Source organism: Lithobates pipiens, unplaced genomic scaffold (genome assembly GCF_037356315.1).
Source record: "Lithobates pipiens isolate NorthernLeopardFrog02 unplaced genomic scaffold, aLitPip1_a1.2 Scaffold_8, whole genome shotgun sequence".
NCBI classification, from domain to species: Eukaryota; Metazoa; Chordata; class Amphibia; order Anura; family Ranidae; genus Lithobates; species Lithobates pipiens.
In genome coordinates this window covers 674,783,705-674,805,594 of record NW_027507903.1, presented here as the reverse complement: position 1 = coordinate 674,805,594, position 21,890 = coordinate 674,783,705, and the positions used below count along the sequence as shown (strand labels likewise).

The window sequence follows — 21,890 nt, the reverse complement described above, 5'->3', positions numbered from 1 at the left end:
TATCTGGTCATCCACAGGGATAAGGTGGTGTTGCGTCCGCAACCGTCCTTTCTACCGAAGGTGTTTCGGCCTTTCATATCAATGAGGACATTGCTTTACCATCGTTGTGTCCTAAGCTGAAGCACCCCAAAGAGGTGGCCCTTCACGCTCTCGATGTGGTTAGGGCCTGAGGGTGTACTTGTCTGCCACTGCTCCCTTTCGGAAGTCAGACTCACCGTTTGTTTCGGTGGCTGGTCCAAAGAAGGGTATGATGGTCTCGTCGGCCACCATTTCCAGGTGGATCAGACAGATTGTGGTCCAAGCCTACGCCTTGAAGGTACAGGAGCCCACTCTACCAGAGCAATCGGAACATCGTGGGCCTTTCGACACCAAGTGTCTGTCGCTCAGGTGTGTAAGGCAGCGACCTGGTCTTCTGTCCATACATTTACCAAGTTCTACAAGGTAGAAGTCAGTGCATCGGCTGATGCCTGTTTTGGCCGCAAAGTTTTGCAGGCGGCCGTGTAGTTGCAATTGAGATTTTTTTTCCTGGTTTTTCGATAAAAATGCAGTACTGTTTGTTAATGCACTGTTGCATTACTTCCGCAATGGTTGCGGTCTTGGGGTTCACTCCTGTCGAGGATACCCGGTTATACAGTAGGTGACCGCGATATTGTGTCAATCTCATCGCTTTTATCGGCGAGATTGACACCCTGCAAGCGCCGTCACGGGAGCCAGCGCCGAGCCGGCTCGCATTGGGAAAGGAAACATTTTTATTTTCCTTTACCGATAAGCGACAAGCATCGCTGGCCGGGTTCACACTGGTGCGGGAATCCGAATTGGATTCCCGCCAATACCAGGCACTGTATTTGGTATGAATCCTAAGGGAGAACTCCACGCCAAATTAAAAAAAAAAACGGCATGGGTTCCCCCTCCGGAGGCATACCAGGCCCTTAGATCCGGTAGGGATTTTAAGGGGAATCCCCAACGCCGAAAAAAACGGCGTGGGGTCCCCCCAAAATCCATACCAGACCCCTATCCGAGCCTGTTTTGGCCACAAAGTTTTGCAGGCGGCCGTGTAGTTGCAATTGAGATTTTTTTTCCTGGTTTTTCGATAAAAATGCAGTACTGTTTGTTAATGCACTGTTGCATTACTTCCGCAATGGTTGCGGTCTTGGGGTTCACTCCTGTCGAGGATACCCGGTTATACAGTAGGTGACCGCGATATTGTGTCAATCTCATCGCTTTTATCGGCGAGATTGACACCCTGCAAGCGCTGTCACGGGAGCCAGCGCCGAGCCGGCTCGCATTGGGAAAGGAAACATTTTTATTTTCCTTTACCGATAAGCGACAAGCATCGCTGGCCGGGTTCACACTGGTGCGGGAATCCGAATTGGATTCCCGCCAATACCAGGCACTGTATTTGGTATGAATCCTAAGGGAGAACTCCACGCCAAATAAAAAAAAAAAACGGCATGGGTTCCCCCTCCGGAGGCATACCAGGCCCTTAGATCCGGTAGGGATTTTAAGGGGAATCCCCAACGCCGAAAAAAACGGCGTGGGGTCCCCCCAAAATCCATACCAGACCCCTATCCGAGCACGCAGCCCGGGAGATCAGGAAAGGGGGTGGGGACGAGCGAGCGCCCCCTCCTGAGCCGTAACAGGCCACGTGTCCACAACATGGGGGGGTGGGTGCTTTGGGGGAAGGGGGCACCCTGCGGCCCCCCCACCCCAAAGCACCTTGTCCCCATGTTGATGAGGACAAGGGCCTCTTTCCAACAACCCTGGCTTATCGGAATCCGGGAGCCCCCTTTAATAAGGAGGCCCCCGGATCCTGGCCCCCCACCCTATGTGAATGAGCATGGGGTACCATGTACCCCTACCCATTCACCTGTGGAAAAAAAAAAAACAACAACAACACACAAGGTTTAAAAATAATTTATTGCACTGCTTCGGGGGTCTTCCGTCTTGAGGGGTCTTCTCGCTGGACTCCTCCACTATCTTCTGCTCTTTTACTAGCGGAGGAGCCCGGTTTTCTTCTTCGCTGCTGCCTAGGGGTCTTCTTCCGACTTCGGGGGTCTTCTCTCCTTCTTCGGGGGTCTTGTCCCCCTCTTCGGTTCTTCTTGCCAGGCCACGGCTTCTTCTTCCAGCTCTTTTACTATCGGTGGCCCGGTCTTCTGCCGCTGCCGCCGCCACCTTCCATTCTTCCGTTCTTCTGTTCTTCTTCTGGAGATGTTGACTCGACACTCTCTCTGGCCGCAATGCCAGGGATGTGGTGTGCGGCGACTTAAATAGGGGCAAGGGGGCGGGGTCAAGAGTTGAGGTCACATGGTGACCTCACCCCCTTATGATGTCACAGTCCCAGCATCCTCCGGTAGTAAAAGAGCTAAAGGAAGAAAGCGGACGCCCGGCAAGAAGAACCGTAGAGGGGGACAAGACCCCCGAAGAGGGAGACAAGACCCCCGAAGTTGGAAGAAGACCCCTGGGCAGCGGCGAAGAAGAAAGCCGGGCTCCTCTGCTAGTAAAAGAGCTAGTAAAAGAGTAGAACATAGTGGAGGAGTCAGGCGAGAAGACCCCCCAAGACGGAAGACCGGCGGAGCAGTGCAATAAATTATTTTTAAACCTTGTGTGTTTTTTTTTTTTTAATTCACAGGTGAATGGGTAGGGGTACATTGTACCCCATACTCATTCACATAGTGTGGGGGCCGGGATCTGGGGGCCCCCTTAGTAAAGGGGCTCCCGGATTCTGATAAGCCCCCCACCCGCAGACCCCGACAACCAACGGCCAGGGTTGTCGGGAAGAGGCCCTTGTCCTCATCAACATGGGGACAAGATGCTTTGGGGTGGGGGGCCACAGGGCGCTCCCCCTTCCCCCAAAGCGCCCACCCCCCATGTTGAGGGCACGTGGCCTGGTATGGCTCGGGGGGGCACTCGCTTGTCCCCACCCCCTTTCCTGACCAGCCGGGCTGCGTGCTTGGACAGGGGTCTGGTATGTATTTTGGGGGGACCCCACATCGTTTTTTTCAGCGTAGGGGATTCCCCTTAAAATCCCTACCGGACCTAAGGGCCTGGTATGCCCCTGAAGGCATGCAGGCTTCATTAGTAAGGCGACATTATCGACGATCTCTCTCGCTCAATACTATAGAAAAATGAAATTTTCCTATTGCAGCCAGAGCGAGAACCAGCGCAACGGGATCGCGCTGGTTAGAGAAGCCTGTTACTAGCGCAACAGAATCGCGCTGGAAACACAATATCGGCGGCACCTACTGTATGGTTGTGTAATTCACCAACCAACACAGCACCCACCCCTCCTTTTCTCTGCGTTATACTGCTTGTTGACGTACTGAGGCTGCTGGGAGCAGCGGGGAGGGTTGCTTAGCACAGGGTCCGCCCGCTGGGGTGGGACTAAAAGTTCTGTGTATTGTGTAACAATTTTGCCTAGTTCTCCTAATGGCAGGCTAAACAACCCATTTAGTTACAGAGAGGAGCTCTGTCGGTTGGTGAATTGCAGAGAAAAGGATTTTACGGTGAGTACAAAAATCCTATTTTATCTATGCCTATGTGGTTTTGGTCATCCTCTTTGGCACCTTGGTGAAGGTTGGCCTGCATCTGGATGGAGACCCACTGCCCTGTGGTATATATTGCAGCAAAACAATACCTTAAATACTAATGGAAAACAGTTGTATAAATATCCATACACAAACCAACAGTAATTACAATTACCATATTTATTGGCATATAACACGCACTTTTTTCCCCTTAAAAGCAGGGAAAAATTGTGGATGCATGTTATACGCCGACCCCCCGCAGTTCAGCCACCTTCAGCTCTTCTCGTGGCTTTCCATTCTCGGCAGCTTTCGGCTGCCTTCGGCTCTTTTCGGCAGCTTTCTGAAAGCTGCCGAGAATGGCCGAAAGCTTCCGAGAAGAGCCGAAAGCAGCATTTAAAAAAAAAATGAGGCAAATAAAACTGACAAGGCTGCAATGGTGGACAAGGCTGCATGACAAGGCTGCAATGGTGGACGAGGCTGCATGACAAGGCTGCAATGGTGGACGAGGCTGCATGACAAGGCTGCAATTGTGGACAAGGCTGCATGACAAGGCTGCATGACAAGGATGCAATGGTGGACAAGGCTGCATGACAAGGCTGCAATGGTGGACAAGGCTGCATGACAAGGCTGCAATGGTGGACGAGGCTGCATGACAAGGCTGCAATGGTGGACAAGGCTGCATGACAAGGCTGCATGACAAGGATGCAATGGTGGACAAGGCTGCATGACAAGGCTGCGTGACAAGGATGCAATGGTGGACAAGGCTGCATGACAAGGCTGCATGACAAGGATGCAATGGTGGACGAGGCTGCATGACAAGGCTGCAATGGTGGACAAGGCTGCATGACAAGGCTGCATGACAAGGATGCAATGGTGGATAAGGCTGCATGACAAGGCTGCATGACAGGATGCAATGGTGGACAAGGCTGCATGACAAGGCTGCAATGGTGAACGAGGCTGCATGACAAGGCTGCAATGGTGGACAAGGCTGCATGACAAGGATGCAATGGTGGACAAGGCTGCATGACAAGGCTGCATGACAAAGCTACAAATGACACTGACAAGGCTTCAATGGTGGACAAGGCTGCATATGACACTGACAAGGCTGCAATGATGGACAAGGCTGTAGATGGACAATGATAGGCTGCATTGATGGGGATTTAAAAGTAAGGTTTTTTTTCCCTTAAACTTCCCTCCTAAAAGTTTTTTTCCTTAAAATTCCCTCCTAAACTTGGGGTGCGTGTTATACGCCAATGCGTGTTATGCGTTGATAAATACGGTATATCTTTCTCCTAAATGCCTCTGAAGAAAGGAAGTTCTCCTGAAACATGTCAGGCTAATGGAGCAAATTTATATAATAATATAATCATATAATCAAATCTGTTAATAATATACATTTATGCATCCATGCATTGATGTTTTGTATGGATTATCTGTTCGTTTACTTGTTGTTTTTAAAAAAAAACTTTTTTTCTAATAAATAATATTTGATAAAAATCATCTTTTTGCCTTAAAAGTCCCACTGTTGGGGAGGGGGGGGGGGGGGGGGTACTCTTGTCCCTATACATGGGGATTTTTTTTCTATTAAACAAATTTGGGAAGGTATCCTTCTATAAAGTCAAAACTAATACATTTTTTGCCTTGGCACTTAATGTACCCAAGGAAGAAAAATCCAGGATCAAAAACACATTCCTATGTAACTGGGAAACTCCCTCAATTACATATCTTGGGATAAAGCTAACTTCCCCCTCCTCTAACATCTATTTGTACAACTTTCCTCCATTACTGACTAAAATAGAAGAGGAATTAAACCAGATCAGTAAACTGCACCTCACATGGATGAGGAGAATAGCTACATACCAAATGCATGTGCTGTCTAAATTACTATACCACTTCAGAACATTAACCCCTATCCCACATAAATTATTATCACAATTAGCAGTTAATCTGAACAAATACATATAGGCAGGGAAGAACCTAGAATTGCTCTAGCACACCTGTAAAAACCCAAACACTTATGGGGCATGGGCCTTCCCAACGCTCAAACCTACTACGCTGCAGTGGTACTTGACCAAATGCGATACTGGTTTTCTTGCCAAATAGATAACAGGTGGTCTAACAAAAAAAAGCAAAGTCATCCCAGGACACAACCTCCCTGCGGTGGCTCTAGCGGCATGTCTACACCACAGCCCAAAAATTGCACTCTATCCAAGCCACTCTTTCAGCATGGTCCTCCTTGGATAGACAACACTTTACTGATACACCACTATGCAAAATAAAGATTCCACTAGTGACCTATGAACACTTAATCCCTGGTTTGTCAACCCAAAACTGGAGGAAACAAGAGGTACACTTCTCCACATCTGATTTACCTGAACAGGGAGGGCCGCTGATAAGCCAGTACAACTGACCCTGTTGTACCGGGCCCAGCCAGCAGGGGGGGGCCCGAGCAAACTTAACAGCATTTAGAATAAAAAAAAATTTAAAAAAAAGTCTGACTGCACAGGACTGACCGAGGGAGGAGGAGAGCATCACCCCAGGAGCCTGGATATCACCAACTCTCAGATAACAGGGGTCTATTGATAAGAGAAGAGCAGACTTGTATTCCTATCAGCACCCGAGCCTCCCTCTTCCTCCTCGGGAAGGACAGAACACCTGAGCTCTCCTTAAGGCAAGATAACAGGTGATAGATTGCATTCTTCTCCTCTGATCATCACTGTTCTGCCTCTGTACAAATCTGTGCTGTAAACTTGCCCTGTACCTCAGCAGGACAGGTCTGGTGGAAGTGAAAGCTAAATTCATGAATATGTTAGGAAAATAATGGGACTTTTCAGGTACTACACACAGGTGCATTTCACAAAATCATTCTTTTAATATATGTGTATGTTGAATATATTTATATAGCACCTGAAAAGTCCTAGTATATTCCTAACATATTCATAACGTTGAGTATTAACAGCAAAGAAAGTGTATACATATATATAATACAACCCATCTCCAGGAAATTAAATAAAGTCCAGCCATCAAACCTCATCACATCGCAAGGGGGCTGAAGCGTGAGCAACTGGGCTTAGGTGTCCGTTTATGAAGCAGTGATCAGCAGTGATCCAGAGGCAGTATTAGGGGCCGTTCTCCAGTGTTAGAAGCATTTGTAGATCGCTTCACTCCTCCAAGGGTGAAGCGATCTACTCCGTTTTATAAACTGGCATACAGAGGAGAAAGATCTCCTCTGTGAATGCCAGAGAATGAAGCAGTGAATAATTTCACTGCTTCATAAAAGGACACCATATTCAGTAAAACATACACAAGCGCTGTAGGGAACCATTCAGCGCTGGAAGAAGCCAGCTAAAGCAAGAAATTGGGTAAAGCTGGGTACACACACATCAAAATTCAGTTTAGCAGTAATCGGACAAATTTTGATCTATGTGTAGCCCACCTTAGTATATTCATATACCATCCCACATACTGACTCCTACCACCTTTGATCACTTCAAATCACTGAAGTGGTCATTGTGGTTAGAGTGTTCCTTTAATATCTCTCAGAAAAAAATAACCTCTGTATACTGATTCCATTTCATTTGATCATCCTCTAGTTGTGTTAAATTGGTGGTGGGGGGGGGGTGCTGTCTGTATACCCTAGCCTCTCGGTATAGGGGCGGGGCCAGGGATGGGGCTAAAGGGGGCCCCGTTAGGTAGGCTGTACGGGGCCCCATGATTTCTATCAGCAGCCCTGCGAACAGGACATGATGGATAAATACAAAATACTCCAATTAAAGCACTACTCAAAGCACTACTCAGAAACTAACAAAAATGGCCCCATAGAGCTACCTCAAATACTTTGGGATTACCAGAGTAGAAACCCAACCAAACACAAGGGGATATCTCTATTCTACAAATTCTCTACCCCCCTGAATATGTACATTAAAATACCCAACATGGTAAAATGGGAAAAAGAATTACAAAAAAATTCCCCCTACACCAATGGCACTTAGCTATAAAATATAATAGCAGATCATTGGGAAAACACACAAATGATACTTCATAGATGGTACCTCACACCCTTATGCCTAAAAAAAAGGAACCCAGAAATATCGTCATTATGCTGGCGAGATTGCCAAGCTACTGGTAGTCTACTACACATATTTTGGAGCTGTAAAGTAATTTGTTCCTTCTGGTCGGATGTCTCATCCCTTATCAAGGCTACTACAGGTATTAATCAGGAACTAACACCAGCTTTCACTCTCCTTAGCATAGGTATTGAAAACTTTCCCCTGCTGACAAGGAAAGTAGTCTTACATAACCCACTCGTAGCGCGCATTATGCTAGCAAAAGAGTGGTGCTTCCAAGCGCATCCAAAAATTGTAGAAGTAATTTCTAGAACGAGCGCACAATACACCATGGAAAAAATTCTTGCCTATAAAGAAAACAGAGCCCCAACATTTCATAAACACTGGGAGATCTGAAGGACATTTAAAAAGACCTCCTCACATCTATGACACATATTTATGACTAACATTTATAACTCTATTTTATGACGAGTACATTAGAACTTACGACCATTTAGTGGTAATAACCAATGTTAGCTGTGGTCACTTCCGGTGACCCAAAATTCACAGTGTGAGTGGACGTCCACAGCACTACCAGCATGTGTGTACTAATTTGTGCCAGAGGAGAAGTTTTTTTTTTTTTTTACAAACGTTTTTATTGGTGGTAAAAGAAACATAAGTAGATCAACAGACACAAGTACATGACAGCATCAATGGAAAGCATAATAGATATACACATCATACAAATGTTGCTGGCACAGCAGCGGACCAGGCCCAACAAGGAGCTTTTTTTTTAAAAAGGTGATTAAAGTATACAGCCTGGACCGTATGCACCAGAAGATGCTTATCAGGTGCAAAGATGTACATAATAGAAAGTTAGTAAAACAAGGGAAAATAAAAGAAACACAAATAGAAAGTTAACCTTGCAATAATTATTACTATTGACTTCACAGACAGATAGCTAATACTCTACAGTACTGTTTCCAAGCTGGTGCTAGTCACAGGCCCGGAACCAAGATATAGGAGAATAAGCCATCAAAAAGATAGAACTATAAGAATTCAATGGGACCGCCTGGACACCAGTGTATCACCTACTGAGGGATATATGGGGAGGGACCCCCCATAGGACCAGAGCACACCGGCCACTCGGACCATTTGGCAGTATGGATATGCATGGTGTCCATAATGGTGTGGTGTACCCGTTCCATTAGACGGATAGCGTCCATCCTACCAAGAACCCCCGGCCAGGAGGTGACTTGCGAGCGCCAATGTAGCGCTATCGTCCAGTGGACAGCACAGAACAATGTATTGATCAACCTTTGGGTGGGACGGGAAACCCCTGCTATAGGAGCGAACAGCAAACAGTGTGCAGGTGACAAGTCAACCACGGATCCAACAATCGAGGACACCGTGGTGCGTACCCGATCCCAAACCCCCTGGAGCTGGGGACAGCTCCAGAAGGTATGGATCAGAGAGCCCGTTTCCGGGCATCCCCTAAAACAGTGGTCAGGAACCGTGGGGTAAAACCTGTGAATCCTATCCGGGGTGAGGTACCACCGAGTGTGAAGCTTCACAACAGTGTCCTTCACCGCCATAGATCTGGCACATTTATGCATATTCACAAGCATCACACTCCATTCCTCAGGCGAGAACTCTGTGTCCAGATCAGCTTCCCAGAGGCACATCGCCCTAGTTTTCTCTGGCATCTGAGATTCCAGAAGGTGTTTGTACACCGTAGAAATAATACCCCTGTCCCTGGAGTGACTATAGCATAAGGATTCAAATTGGGAATTAGAGATGTCGCCTAAAGAACTATAATGTGTTTGAAAAAAGTGTCTAATCTGGAGATATTTGTAAAATTCGGCTCTGGGTACCTCATGTTGTGATTGGAGTTGTGAAAAGGAGGTGAAGATCCCTCGTCTACCAGAAAGGGCCCGCAGAGTGACCAAAGACCTCTGGATCCACCATCTGAAGGCAGCAGGAGACCCAAATGCCAGGGGGAATCTCCTATCGCCCAAAAATGATGCCAAAGTAGGCCTGTTAGGTCGCAGAGGAGAAGTTTTTAATGTAGCACCTTAGAACTTACTATGCATCCTCTATCCAAAGACCCTCAATAATGTCCAAGGCGGGCTCCCTCCTAATAAGTCTAATAGTGAGCCTGATCACAGTGAGAACCCGTTTGGGATGATAGGCCATACCTCCAGTTGAGGTCTTATTATGCATCTTTTTATGAAGCCCCAGTAACAGTTACAATGCTTTTATAGTAAGTTTGATTTTCTGTACCCACTCTGTATCTTTATTATATTTTAAGTCGTGTTTTCTATTTCACATGTATACTGTGGAAATTAATAAATATCTATGGTTAAAAAAAAGAACAGGCAAGGGTTTCAATAGCCCCAGGCCCTACTTCTGGCTGTGTTGTTTTGAGTGCAGACAGAACATGAGTTCACATACTTCTTGCAAAACTCCTCCAGACCAGGCCATCAGAATGTGTATCGTACCAGGTCAAGGGTTTTATGGATGCCAAAGTGAAATGCCAGTGGATGATCATGAAGTAACTTCAAGACCTCTACTTGTACATCTTTTATAATAAAAATGTATCTTGGCTTCCAAAGTAAGCAATCCCTAAATGTCAGGGTGGCCCCAGGGGGCCTAGAAATGTCTGCAGAGGCTTCTTTGATTTGGGAGAGTTGATCTGTTTGCAGTAGCAGGAAGTTACCTGCGGGCAAGATAGTGTCTGGAACAGATAAGTGCTTAGGGTCATCGAACATATGAGATAATGCTTTGGGTTTAATATTCTTTGATCCAGGTCGGTAGATAATATGGAAGGAAAAGTGTGAAAAAAACAGGGCCCATCGAGCTTGCCCTGGTTTCAGCTGCCTGGTGGATCTTAAACACTCAAGATTTTTATGATCTGTGTATGTATGTAGGAAAAAGCTACAGGATGCATTAAGTCTTTGATACCCTGACACTGGGAAATAGCTGCCCCTACTGCCATTTCGGATGCATCTACCTCAAGGATGTAGGGCAATGAGGTGTCAGGGTGACTGAGGATTGGGGCTGAAGTGAAAAGTCTCTAAAGTGTCTTAAAAGCATCTTGTGCCTCTGGATTCCAGCGGAATCATAGGTTTTGCTTGGTCAGCTGCGTGATGGAAGTGATTATGACAGAGAACCCCTTAATGAACTTCCTTTATAAAAGTTTGCTAAGCCTACAAAACATTGTACTCCTTTTTTGTTCCGCAGGTACAGGACAATCCAGTATGGTGGACACCTTCTGTGGGTCCATTTTAATTCCTGTCGGGGAAATCACCAACCCTAAAAATGGAATGCTCTGCTGCTCAAATTCACATTTTTCTGCCTTTGTATGCAATGCGTGCCAGCGAAACCAGCATAACACCCTGCAGACATGTTCTTGATGCTGGTCAAGAGATCCAGAGAAAATCTGAATATCATAGATGGTTACAACAATGTCTAAAAAGTCAATAAACACACCATTGATAAAATGTTGCTATGACCAGATATTCGTAGCGACCGAATCTGGTATGAACAGCTGTCTTCCACTCATCCCCAGCTCGGATGCAGACCAGGTTACAGGCTCCTCTCAGATCTAATTTGGTTAAGATAGTTGCAGACCTTAATTGCTGAAATAGCTTGGGCATCACAGTCAGGGGATAGCAGTTTTTGACAGTGATTTTGTTTAATTCTTGATGGTCCACACATGGATGAAGGGACTTGTCCTTCATTATAAAGAAGATCCCTGCACCTGCTGGAGAGGTAAAAGGGAGGATAAACCCCTGTTCAAGGTTTTTGTTGATGTTTTTCTTCAATGCCTCCTGCTCCCGTTCTGCCAGTGAAAAAATGCGCCCAAAGGGGGTCTCAGCCCTAGGAAGAAGTTCAATCGGCAAATCATATGGACGATGAGAGGGAAGTGTGTCTGCCCCTCATTTGCGGAAGACGTCAATAAATTTGTGATACGGTTCAGGCACTGACTGGAGTATGTTTTGATCAGAGTCCATACATAACAATGTGGCTGATGGATTAGGGGGCTTTGATACACAATGTCTTTGGCAGTAGGCTGACAAGAATTTGACTTCTCTAGATATCCAGTTGATCTGGGGATTGTGGGCCTGAAGCCAGGGTAGGCCCAAGATGACAGGGAACAATGGGGCAGAGATGGCATCTAGGCTCAGTAGTTCCCTATGTTGGATGGAGATAACAGGTAATGGAGGTGTATCCTGGGTTACCTGTCCTGACAAGAGCCATCACCCAAGTAGACAGAAAGTTCATGCATCTTTTGTTGGAGGGGGGTAAGTCACTGAGTGGTGAAAGTTAGGTCAATGAAGCAGCTGAATGCTCGGGAGTCAATGATAGCATTGACTGAGATTGTTCTTCACGGGAATTGGAATGAGAGTGGAAGAGCAAGGTGAGTGGCATTATCAGAATGTTGACATTGTCTGTGTGAGGTGCTGACAAATCTCCTCCATCGGCGAGGTTCCTTCTATAGTCTCAGACATGACTGTTTGATACTGTTATGTACCTTATCGTAGAGCCTGATTTGTAGGAGGAGAGCGCTCCTTCAGCCGTGGCTCAGGAGCCACTGGAGTTGGGACAGTGGTCTCGAGAGCACAGTGAGGTAGGCGTGCCTGTGAGATCTGTGGTAGCTGGCACAGAAGGGTGGATGATGGATCACCAGGGAAGACCAGAATGCGGTTGGCAGCAAATGCAGGTCAGCGATCCAGTGAGCTGGGTGATGCAGGATCAGCAGCAGGATGGAGCAGGGTAAGACAAGCCAGGTCAGACACAGATAATCAGGTAGAGCAAGGCAGTTATGCATGTCTCTTTGAAACCGCGACAGCTGTGGCAGTTCCTTTGGCCTGCCACGCCCAGGCAGAATGCATGTGTCAGAGGCTCCCACAGCCCTCTGCTGGAAAGTTGGTGCCCTGTTGTGATGGGTATCTGTAGATTGTCTAATAGGGGGTACTGGGGGTGTTGGGAAGGTGGCTATGCTTTCCGGAGCCTACTCCTTTGGGAGCTGCTGGGTAGTTCACTACAGTACTGCTGAAATGCCCCTGTTCTTCCACCCCACTCGATTCACAACAGATACAGTCAAACAGTTGAAAGTGAACTTTTATTCTCTTGTTGTGGTCCATAGTATTAGTGGTAGTACAGGAAAGTATGAGCTGCCTCTTCTTCTTGGTTGCCCTGAGTAGTAAAGTCCCTTTCCCTTAGCGAACTGGCCGATGCCCCTCTGAAAAGCATCTTGGTAAATTGGATGCTGGAAGTCCCAGGCCTCACCTGCCTTTCTTGCCTCCTGCAATCCTCCCCAGGCCAGTTCAGGAAAGTCCGGATACACCCTGGTCTAATCTCTATCCGCTTTGCAGCTACTTCCCGTTTCTTGTGCAAGGGTCCATCCCAGCCGGGATGCCTGGTTCCTTCTCCCAGGATTTCTTGATTGGTTTGTGTGCTTGAACCATCCAGCTCTGAGGTCTCTGAACCCTCAGGCCTTCCTGTTAGGTTGCTGCTCTCCAGCGCTGGGGTTCTGAACCCCCAGGCCTTCAAGCCTGCTCTTTAAGGTTGCATTGGGCTGTTACTCTGGACCTAGTTTCTTCCCATCTCCCCACAGGAAGCATGTGACCTCAGTATATATGTATGTCCCACCCCTGCCCATACAAATTGATTGGGCCAGGGCCATATACACTGTCTGCTCTTCAGTCACTGACCTGCTTCCTTTCCAGAAAAGCAAAGGACATCTTCCAGGGTGAAGTACAGGTGGTCACACCCCCCTCTATTCTACTTCTCCTCCCCAAACCAAATCAACGACCACGCCTAAACAAAAGAAAGTGTAAAGCACTGGCACTTTCACCTAACATCTACCTATTAGCATTCACCTAAATGTGGTGGGCACTACATATACAAATACCCCTGATGAAAGGACTTTGAACCTGAAACATGTTGGGTACAGGATAGCTTTTCCTGGATTTGTTTACCAGAAATTGTTTTTGGTTACTCATTCCATTAGTGTTTTTGCTAATTTAAAGTCCCAATTGGGGGTATTCTAACTTTCTCTATATATACTGTAGGTGTAGCGGCGGCTCCTGAAGAGCATGCGCTATGCATTTTTTCAAAGTTAAAGTTATGCCTAAACTGCAGTTTGGTTTGGGTACAATTGTCTAAATTTAGACTTCAGCATCAGTCTGACTGGACAGTGATATGTTCAGCCTGGCCACAGGGGGCGCTGTTACTTGTGGCAGGCATGGAACTGTGGTCTGGTTAGGTGTTTAACTTACTCTCTCTCTGAGCCCGCCCAGTGGGAGTGGCACTCTCACTGTGCTTTCTGGGAGAGGGTATTTAAGATGCGGAAGTCACGTGGTTCGGGGTTCTGGTCCAGAATGATGTACTGACTTCATGGTCCTGGCCCTCCTGACCAGCCCTCAGGAAGGCTATGGCCTGGGGTACGGATCCACCCAATTTTGATGTCTCGGGGCTGGCTAGCCCGAGGCAAGGAAACTAAAGGAGGATTCTGAGGTGGTTGGGTGCTGTCTCCGGTTTGGGAGAGACCCAGTGACTTCAAGCATTCCAGGGGAGGACTCTTCAGAAGACCACGTATGGGTTGGTTTCTCAGTAAGAGCCTGGAAGGGCTGAGGTATCCAAGAGAATCCAGTCTTGTGGGTATCGCCAAGCTGGCTGAAAGATCCAGGTATCCTACCAGTGTTTTCAAGTTTAGTTTCCCTACGTGTTCTACAACAATGTCTGTGGCAGAGACATTATCTTGAACGTTCTACAACAACGTCTGTGGCAGAGACTTGTTCCTGAGTAAGCACCTTGTTGGCTGCTGGGCCTTGTGAGAGAGGGACTGTCCAACCTGAGTGATCATCCAGTTGCGAATGGCTATTCTCTGGATGCAGTCAAAGTAAGCAAGTTCTTCAACATTTTGACACTAAGGCCGCGTACACACGCGGGGACTGTTCGCTCAACTTTGTCCGTCAAACAGTTTCAGCGGACAGTCCGCTCAAAATTAGCATGGACGGACTTGCCCACACACGACGAACGAACAGTCCGCTGAAACCGTGCGCGATGGCGTGAACGGCACGTACGACGGGACGAAAAATACGACGTCCTATACACTGCAATGCAAACTTCGGCGTGTAAATCCTTTCTGAGCATGCGCGGAACTTAGTTTGACGAACAAGCCTACACACGAGGGGACTGTTCGCTGAAACAAAGTTTCAGCGGAAAGTTTTTCGGAATTTCCGAAAAACTTTGCTCAGCAGACTGTCCGCTGAAACTGTCCGCTGAAAGCCCACACACGAGCGGACTGTCCGCCGAAACACTGTTCAGCGGACAAAGTTGAGCGAACAGTCCCCGCGTGTGTACGCGGCCTAAGAGTACTTGAATTTCCTTTCCAACCCTTTGATCCCAATTTAAGAGACTGTTCATTGTCTACGTTTTGCAAATAAAATGCATTCAAGTGGATCTGTTGTCGGTCTCTCAAGTTACTGGGCCATTTACCATGGGACACCCCTAGACGTGCAACGAGGAAAACAGAATGTAACGGTAAGCCCAAATCTAACCAGCAGCTCCTTTGGGGATTAGTGCTACATAGGGATGTGGCAAACTCACTTTTTTTTCTGGTATGGCAAAAACATTTATCATATGATGTTTGGGGGTTCAAAGTAATTTTATAACAAAAAAATATATTTTTCATGTAAACAAAAAGTGCCAGAAAGGTGGTTCAAGTGGTTAGAAGAGTGGGTGATGTGTGGCATAAACTTCTAATGTTGGGCATAAAATGCCAGGACAGTTCAATCCCCCCAAATGACCCCCTTTTGGAAAGTAGACACCACAAGCTATTTGCTGAGAGCCATGTTGAGTCCATGGAATATTTTATATGTTGCCACAAGTTTCAGGAATATATATATATATATATATATATATATATATATATATATATATATATATATATATATATACATATATATATATATTTATTTACACTAAGTTGTCTCTAAATTATATAAAATGGGGTCATTAGGGGGGCTGTGCTATCTTGGCATTTCATGGCCTCTGAAACTGTGATAGGTAGTGAGAAGTAAAATCCATTTTAAAAAGATTGGGCAGAGCCGCGCTTATGCGATACAGGAAGCAGAAAAAACACAAAGAGCAAAAAGCATACAAATATCTGTATATATAGGTTGCAGCCCCCCAACCAAGAAATCCCCGCAAGGGTCTTTCAGAATAGTTAGTAATCTCAAGAGAATGTGGGGTATCCGGCGCTACCTAATATCAAAGATGAGGGCCACTCTTATTTCCAATAAACCAAATATCACCACAAACCAGTAGGTTATTCATTATAAATTAGTTGAAAGCAGTCTAGTCCTCGCAATAAAAATTCAATACACTGTGAAAAAAATCTTATAAAGTGCTTTTTGTGCAAAAATGAGTGCTGTATATAATACTTGATGTGAGTTGCACGCAAATTAACACAATTCCCTATGTGTGTTAAATTAATCAACATTAATAAACTACAAGCTATCAAATGATCAAGTTGAAGTGCAACCTCATAAAAAAAATTAAAAAAAAGAAGAGGTGAGTTGGGGAGGAAGTAGAGAGGAGACATCTCTGGAGGTTTCAGCAGAGGAGGATTAAATTGGACTCCCTCTTTCTTGGACTGCGTATATGGTACTTGAGAACCGGAATCACATTTAAAGGTGCAGTACCCCGGTAGAGGTGTATTTCTTGGAGCAATCGTATCGCATATGGATTTGAAGATTGGAATCACACAAAGATTGATCTGAAGGCACAGTACCCCTGTAGGAGTGTATCGTTCTGGTGAGTGTGGGGGAGCACACAGTCACCTGAAGAACTTAGTCGCAAGCACGAAAGTCACTTTAATTCTGCTGGATTTGCACAATCAAGGATTCTGTTTGATTTTTTATTCTATTCATTTTTTCACATGTGGACATTAATAGACTCTTTTTTTGTGTTTTTTTTCCTTTTTTCTGTTTTTGTCTATCTTATTTTTGGCTCTATTGCTTATTCACTATTGTTTTGGAAAAATTCTTTATTTATTTTTTATTTATTTCTAATTTAAACAAATTTTTTCATATATTTGTTATTTCTATGCACATAATTATATATATATATATATATATATATATATATATATATATATATATATATATATATTCTCCTTTTGTCTACAATATATAAGTAATTTGGTTGATATATATTTCATACACATATACCTAGCTAATGTTTTTTTGTAATTTTGCACAATTAGATACATGAGGTTTTGGAGTTTCTGTTTATAAATTTTATAGCCATATTGGTTTTTTTTTTTGGTTTTTTTATGAGGTTGCACTTCAACTTGATCATTTGATAGCTTGTAGTTTATTAATGTTGATTAATTTAACACACATAGGGAATTGTGTGAATTGCGTGCAACTCACATCAAGTATTATATACAGCACTCATTTTTGCACAAAAGGCACTTTATAAGATTTTTTTCACAGTGTATTGATTTTTTATTGCGAGGACTAGACTGCTTTCAACGAATTTATAACAAATAACCTACTGGTTTGTGGTGATATATGGTTTAGTGGAAATAAGAGTGGCCCTCATCTTTGATATTAGGTAGCGCCGGATACCCCACATTCTCTTGAGATTGCTAAAATCCATTTTACACCCTTAGAAATCTTGAAGGAGGTGATTGGATTTCGGGGTCCTGTACACAGCTAGGCTCCCAAAAAGTCCCACACATGTGGTATCCCCGTAATCAGGAGAAGACGAAGAATGTATTTTGGGGTGTAATTCTACATATATCCATGTAATGCGTGAGCAATATATCATTTAGTGACAACTTTATGTATTTTTTTTCTTTTGTAATTTTTCAATCACTTGTGACAAAAAAATAAAATATTCAATGAGCTCAACATGCCTCTCAGAAAATTCTTTGGGGTGTCTACTTTCCAAAATGGGGTAATTTGGGGGGTTTTGTACTATCCTGTCATTTTAGCACCTCAAGAAATGAGATAGGCAGTCAAGCTAAAAGTTACCTAAATTCCAGTAAATGTACCCTAGTTTGTGGATACTATAACTTTTGTGCAAATTGATAAATATAAGCTTATTATTATTATTTATCTTTTACCCAAGACATGTGGCTGAATACATTTTGGCCTAAATGTATGACTAAAATTGAGTTTATTGAATTTTTTTATAACAAAAAATAGAAATATTATTATTTTTCAACATTTTCAGTCTTTTTTCATTTATATTGCAAAAAATAAAAATCCCAGAGGTGATAAAATACCACCAAAATAAAGCTCTATTTGTGGGAAAAAAAGGACAAAAATGTTGTTTGTGTACAGCATTGCATGACCGCACAATTACCAGATAAAGCAGTGCAGTGCCAAATTGTAAAAAGTTCTCTGGTCATTAAGGGGGTAAAACCTTCCAGGGGTGAAGTGGTTAAGGTATAAAACCTTCATCCTTTACATCCTCTGTAATAATTCCTGTAACATCCTAGTATATGATCTATATCTATGGAGATGATATCTGATTGCTGGAGACACTAAAGAATGGGGGATGGAAGAATGAAGTGCTTTAATGTGAAGTGTCCCCCATGTTAATGTAGAATCCCATTGTAAATGTGGAATATCCACCAATATAGTACTTGTATCTCTAATATATCCCAGAAGTCTCAGCACTAAAGGCTGGAAATGTATATCCACCCCTCCCCCCTACATTCTCTATAAGGGATCCTTTTCCTGCCACAATCCGTTGACCTTCAATGGGAACTTCTGATTTGTGGACTTTAGGAAGGTGATGGAATATTGGGGTCACTGAGGTATCCACCATCAGAAATTCTGCTGTTTTATTTCATAAACCCCCCAGATCCTTTCCTTTTATGTATCAATTTCAGAAGCCCCTGTATGAGACACTGTGTGAGGTCCTGCTTAATAACCGGGTACATAAGGGGGTGACTGAGATGTCACAGTGCCCCCCCTTTATACTGTGTAGACATAAGTACTACAACAGCTTCACCATTATCAGCTTCCCTAATAACAAGATCTTTCCTCTGTATAACATTCTGTAAATCCTGATATTCCGCTTTAGTGATGTTATGTTACTTTTCACTAAATGGGAATAATTCCTCATATTCATCTTGTAATATAATATCATGTGTCTGGATTTGTCTCTGCAGGTTGGAGGGATGTGGTGTGACTTCCTCTGGCTGTGATGATCTCCGATCCATTCTTATCAATAATCGATCCCTCACCAGACTGGAATTATCACAGAATAATCTGGAAGACTTTGGAATAAAACTTCTATGTGAGGGGCTCAGACATCCTGGCTGTACTCTGCAGTGGCTGAGGTGAGAATTATCCTATAAATGATATAATATTCTGCAGGATTCTGGTATAAATCTTCTATGTGAGGGATCCAGACATGTCACCTAGATGAAAGTTATACAAAGACAGACTTCTGATTGGACCGGATATCACTGGGAGTTCTCATCATAGTCCTTCAGATCACTTGCTGTTGTTGACTTTCATCCTCTCCCCCCTCCACTGACTATCAGAGATCAGACTTTGTCTGGGGTCACACTGGAGGTCACAGCGGGTCACAGCAGGGGGTCCGATGTGTCTCCATTCACTGTTTCAGGTCCGATTTCAGCCCGAATTCTGGGTTGAATTCAGACCTGAAACAGACTAGAAGATGCACAGGACTCCGTATTCTCTTCATTCAGTGACCAATCATAGACAGATGGTCCTCAATTAGAATCTAGAAGGACAGAGCGAGTCTCTAGACCAGAAGTGACCTCTAGATGACAATAAATCCCCCATCCTTGTATATATAAAAATGTCACCTCACTGAGCCTCAAAGAGAAGTCCTAGTCATTTCATCTACAAGCCCAGCAGGGGACGAGGCCAATACAGGGAGAAGACCCTGAACTGTCTGCCAGACATTGATTTATATCAGAGATCAGAGGAATCTATTTTATCTCTCATACAAAATAAAATATTAGTTGCAGAGAGATGTAAATAATTGCCCCTGATTGTAGACATGTTGGGGTACATGTACATATAACATTGTATGTGCAGTGAGGATAGAATCCAGGAGAAACTCCCAGAATGGTTCTATGGGGTCTGATCACACCAGACAAGCATTGATTGGTCTTGTTGGGATCAGACTGACATGCCGATGTTACCAATCCTCATCCATCAGAACCATTCATGTTCCATTTAGCTCTGGTTCCTTCAGAACACAGGACCGACTTGTGGGCTGGGCAGAGAACACCCCCCAGAGTTGATTGGCTGATGGCTAAACTCCTCCCACATTGTCATGATCTAAGGGGAGGCCGAGATGCTGAGAGGGCTCCCCTTGCGGCCGAGTGCAGCACAACCCTGAAGATGACACAGGGATGCAGTGCCCACAGTAGCACAGGTTGCCTGGTAGCAGCAGCAGATGATAATAGCTGAGTAAACAAGTCTCCGGAGGCAACTGTGCAAGGAAGTTCAGGAGAGAGATAACAGAAGTCCAATAGCAGGGTCAAGGCCAGGCCAAGGCTCAAACATGGAAGATCAGTCCTGAGGTCGGAGCAACGGGTCCTGAGCTGAAGACCGGAGAGCAGGAGCCAAGCGAAGCCGACGTCGGGTGCAGAGAGCAGACAAGGAACGTCGGGTACAAGCCAGAGGTAGGAGCCAGGAGAACAACAGAAGCAGGTCAAACAAGCTGGGTCGGTACACAGGAGATCAGACAGCAGGAATCATGGACACAGGTACACAGGAGAAGCTGACGATAATCCAGCAATGCGGCACTGTCAGGTGAACGTTTAAATAGGCAAGGTGCCTAGGTCACGTCGTGTGCGCGCCATAGCGTTCGTACGCCTATGACGTGTAACGTTATGCGTTCGTATCACGCCGCGTACTCGCACTCGATCAGACGCAACGTCGGGCATTCGTCTTGGAACCACATTGCGCCTCCGTGTGCGCTGACGCGCGTTAACACGAACGTACCTCGCGAGGTTGCGCCTATTTCCCTGACAGTGCCTCCCCCCAAGGGGCAGCCTCCGGATACCTAAACGAGCCCATTTTTCGGGATGACGGCTGCGAAACCTGTGTATAAGCCTAGGAGCATGTACATAACTTGCAGGTTCCCAAGAATTCTCTTCAGCAGAATACCCCTTCCACTTAATTAGAAACTGGATTGTCCTACCTCTCCGACGACAGTCAAGGATAGACTCAACTTCGAATTCAGTTTCATCACCAACCTGAACCGGAGGCGGGGGCACTTCTTCTCTCCCTGAAAAAGGACTGAAGATGACACGTTTAAGAAGAGAAACATGAAACACAGGATGGATTCTGAAAGATTTAGGCAAAACAAGTTCAAATGCTACAGGGTTAATTTCACGTTTAATCTAAAAAGGACCCAGGAATTTAGTTCCCAACTTCCGGGATGGACATGACAGTTTAAGATTCGCTGCTGAGAGCCACACTTTGTCCCCTATCTTAAAGGTAGGGTTAACTCTCTTCCTTTTGTCATAATGTCTCTTGTACTCTTCCTGAGCCTTCTTCATGGTATCCTGAAGCATTTGATAGTTTGCTTGAATGAGGTTTACTCTATCTTGAACTGCCGGGACGGTGGATTCAGGAATGGTATTAGGTAAAAATGAAGGATGGAATCAGTAATTTGCCCAAAAATGTGATTAGTTAGTAGAGGCGTGCACTGAGTTGTTATAAGAAAATTCCACACAAGGTAGCAAGAAAACCCAATCATCCTGGGAAAAAGAACAGAAGCATCGTAGGTATTGTTCAAGCGTCTGGTTGGTTCTTTCAGTTTGACCGTTACTCTGTGGATGATAGGCCGAGGATAAACATATTCTAATTGACAGTAACTTACAGAGCTCTTTCCAAAACCTGGAGGTAAACTGTACCCCTCTATCTGATACAATGCTGTCAGGTACTCCATGTAATCGGACAATTTCTTTTATAAAGGTTTTTTCTGTATCCAAGGCGGGGGGGTCCCTTTCATCGGCAAAAAATGCGCCATCTTGGATAAACGGTCCACCACCACCAAGATGGTCGTATACTCTTCTGAGAGAGGTAACTCCACAATGAAATCCATGGAGATTTCTTTCCAAGGTTTTTCCGGGACTGGCAGCGGCCTTAACAGGACCCAGGATCTGGCGTTAGACCCTTTGCTACGCTGGCAGGTTGTACAGGAGTCAACGTACTCTTTACAGTCTGATCTTAGGGTAGGCCACCATAAGGACCGCTGCACAAGGTCAATTGTTTTCCAGACTCCAAAGTGGCCAGCT

The 21,890-nt window shown here is 45.0% G+C and overlaps 1 protein-coding gene across 2 annotated transcripts in view; it reads left to right on the top strand.

Moving 5' to 3' along the window:
• The window catches only part of LOC143961988 (NACHT, LRR and PYD domains-containing protein 3-like), a 174,766-nt gene that overhangs the window by 124,201 nt on the left and 28,675 nt on the right, over positions 1 to 21,890 (top strand). For both annotated transcript variants that reach the window (XM_077471331.1, XM_077471332.1), the window contains exon 7: positions 18,774 to 18,944. In XM_077471331.1, coding sequence (XP_077327457.1) covers positions 18,774 to 18,944 — 171 coding nt within the window. The remainder of the gene's footprint in view (positions 1 to 18,773; positions 18,945 to 21,890) is intronic.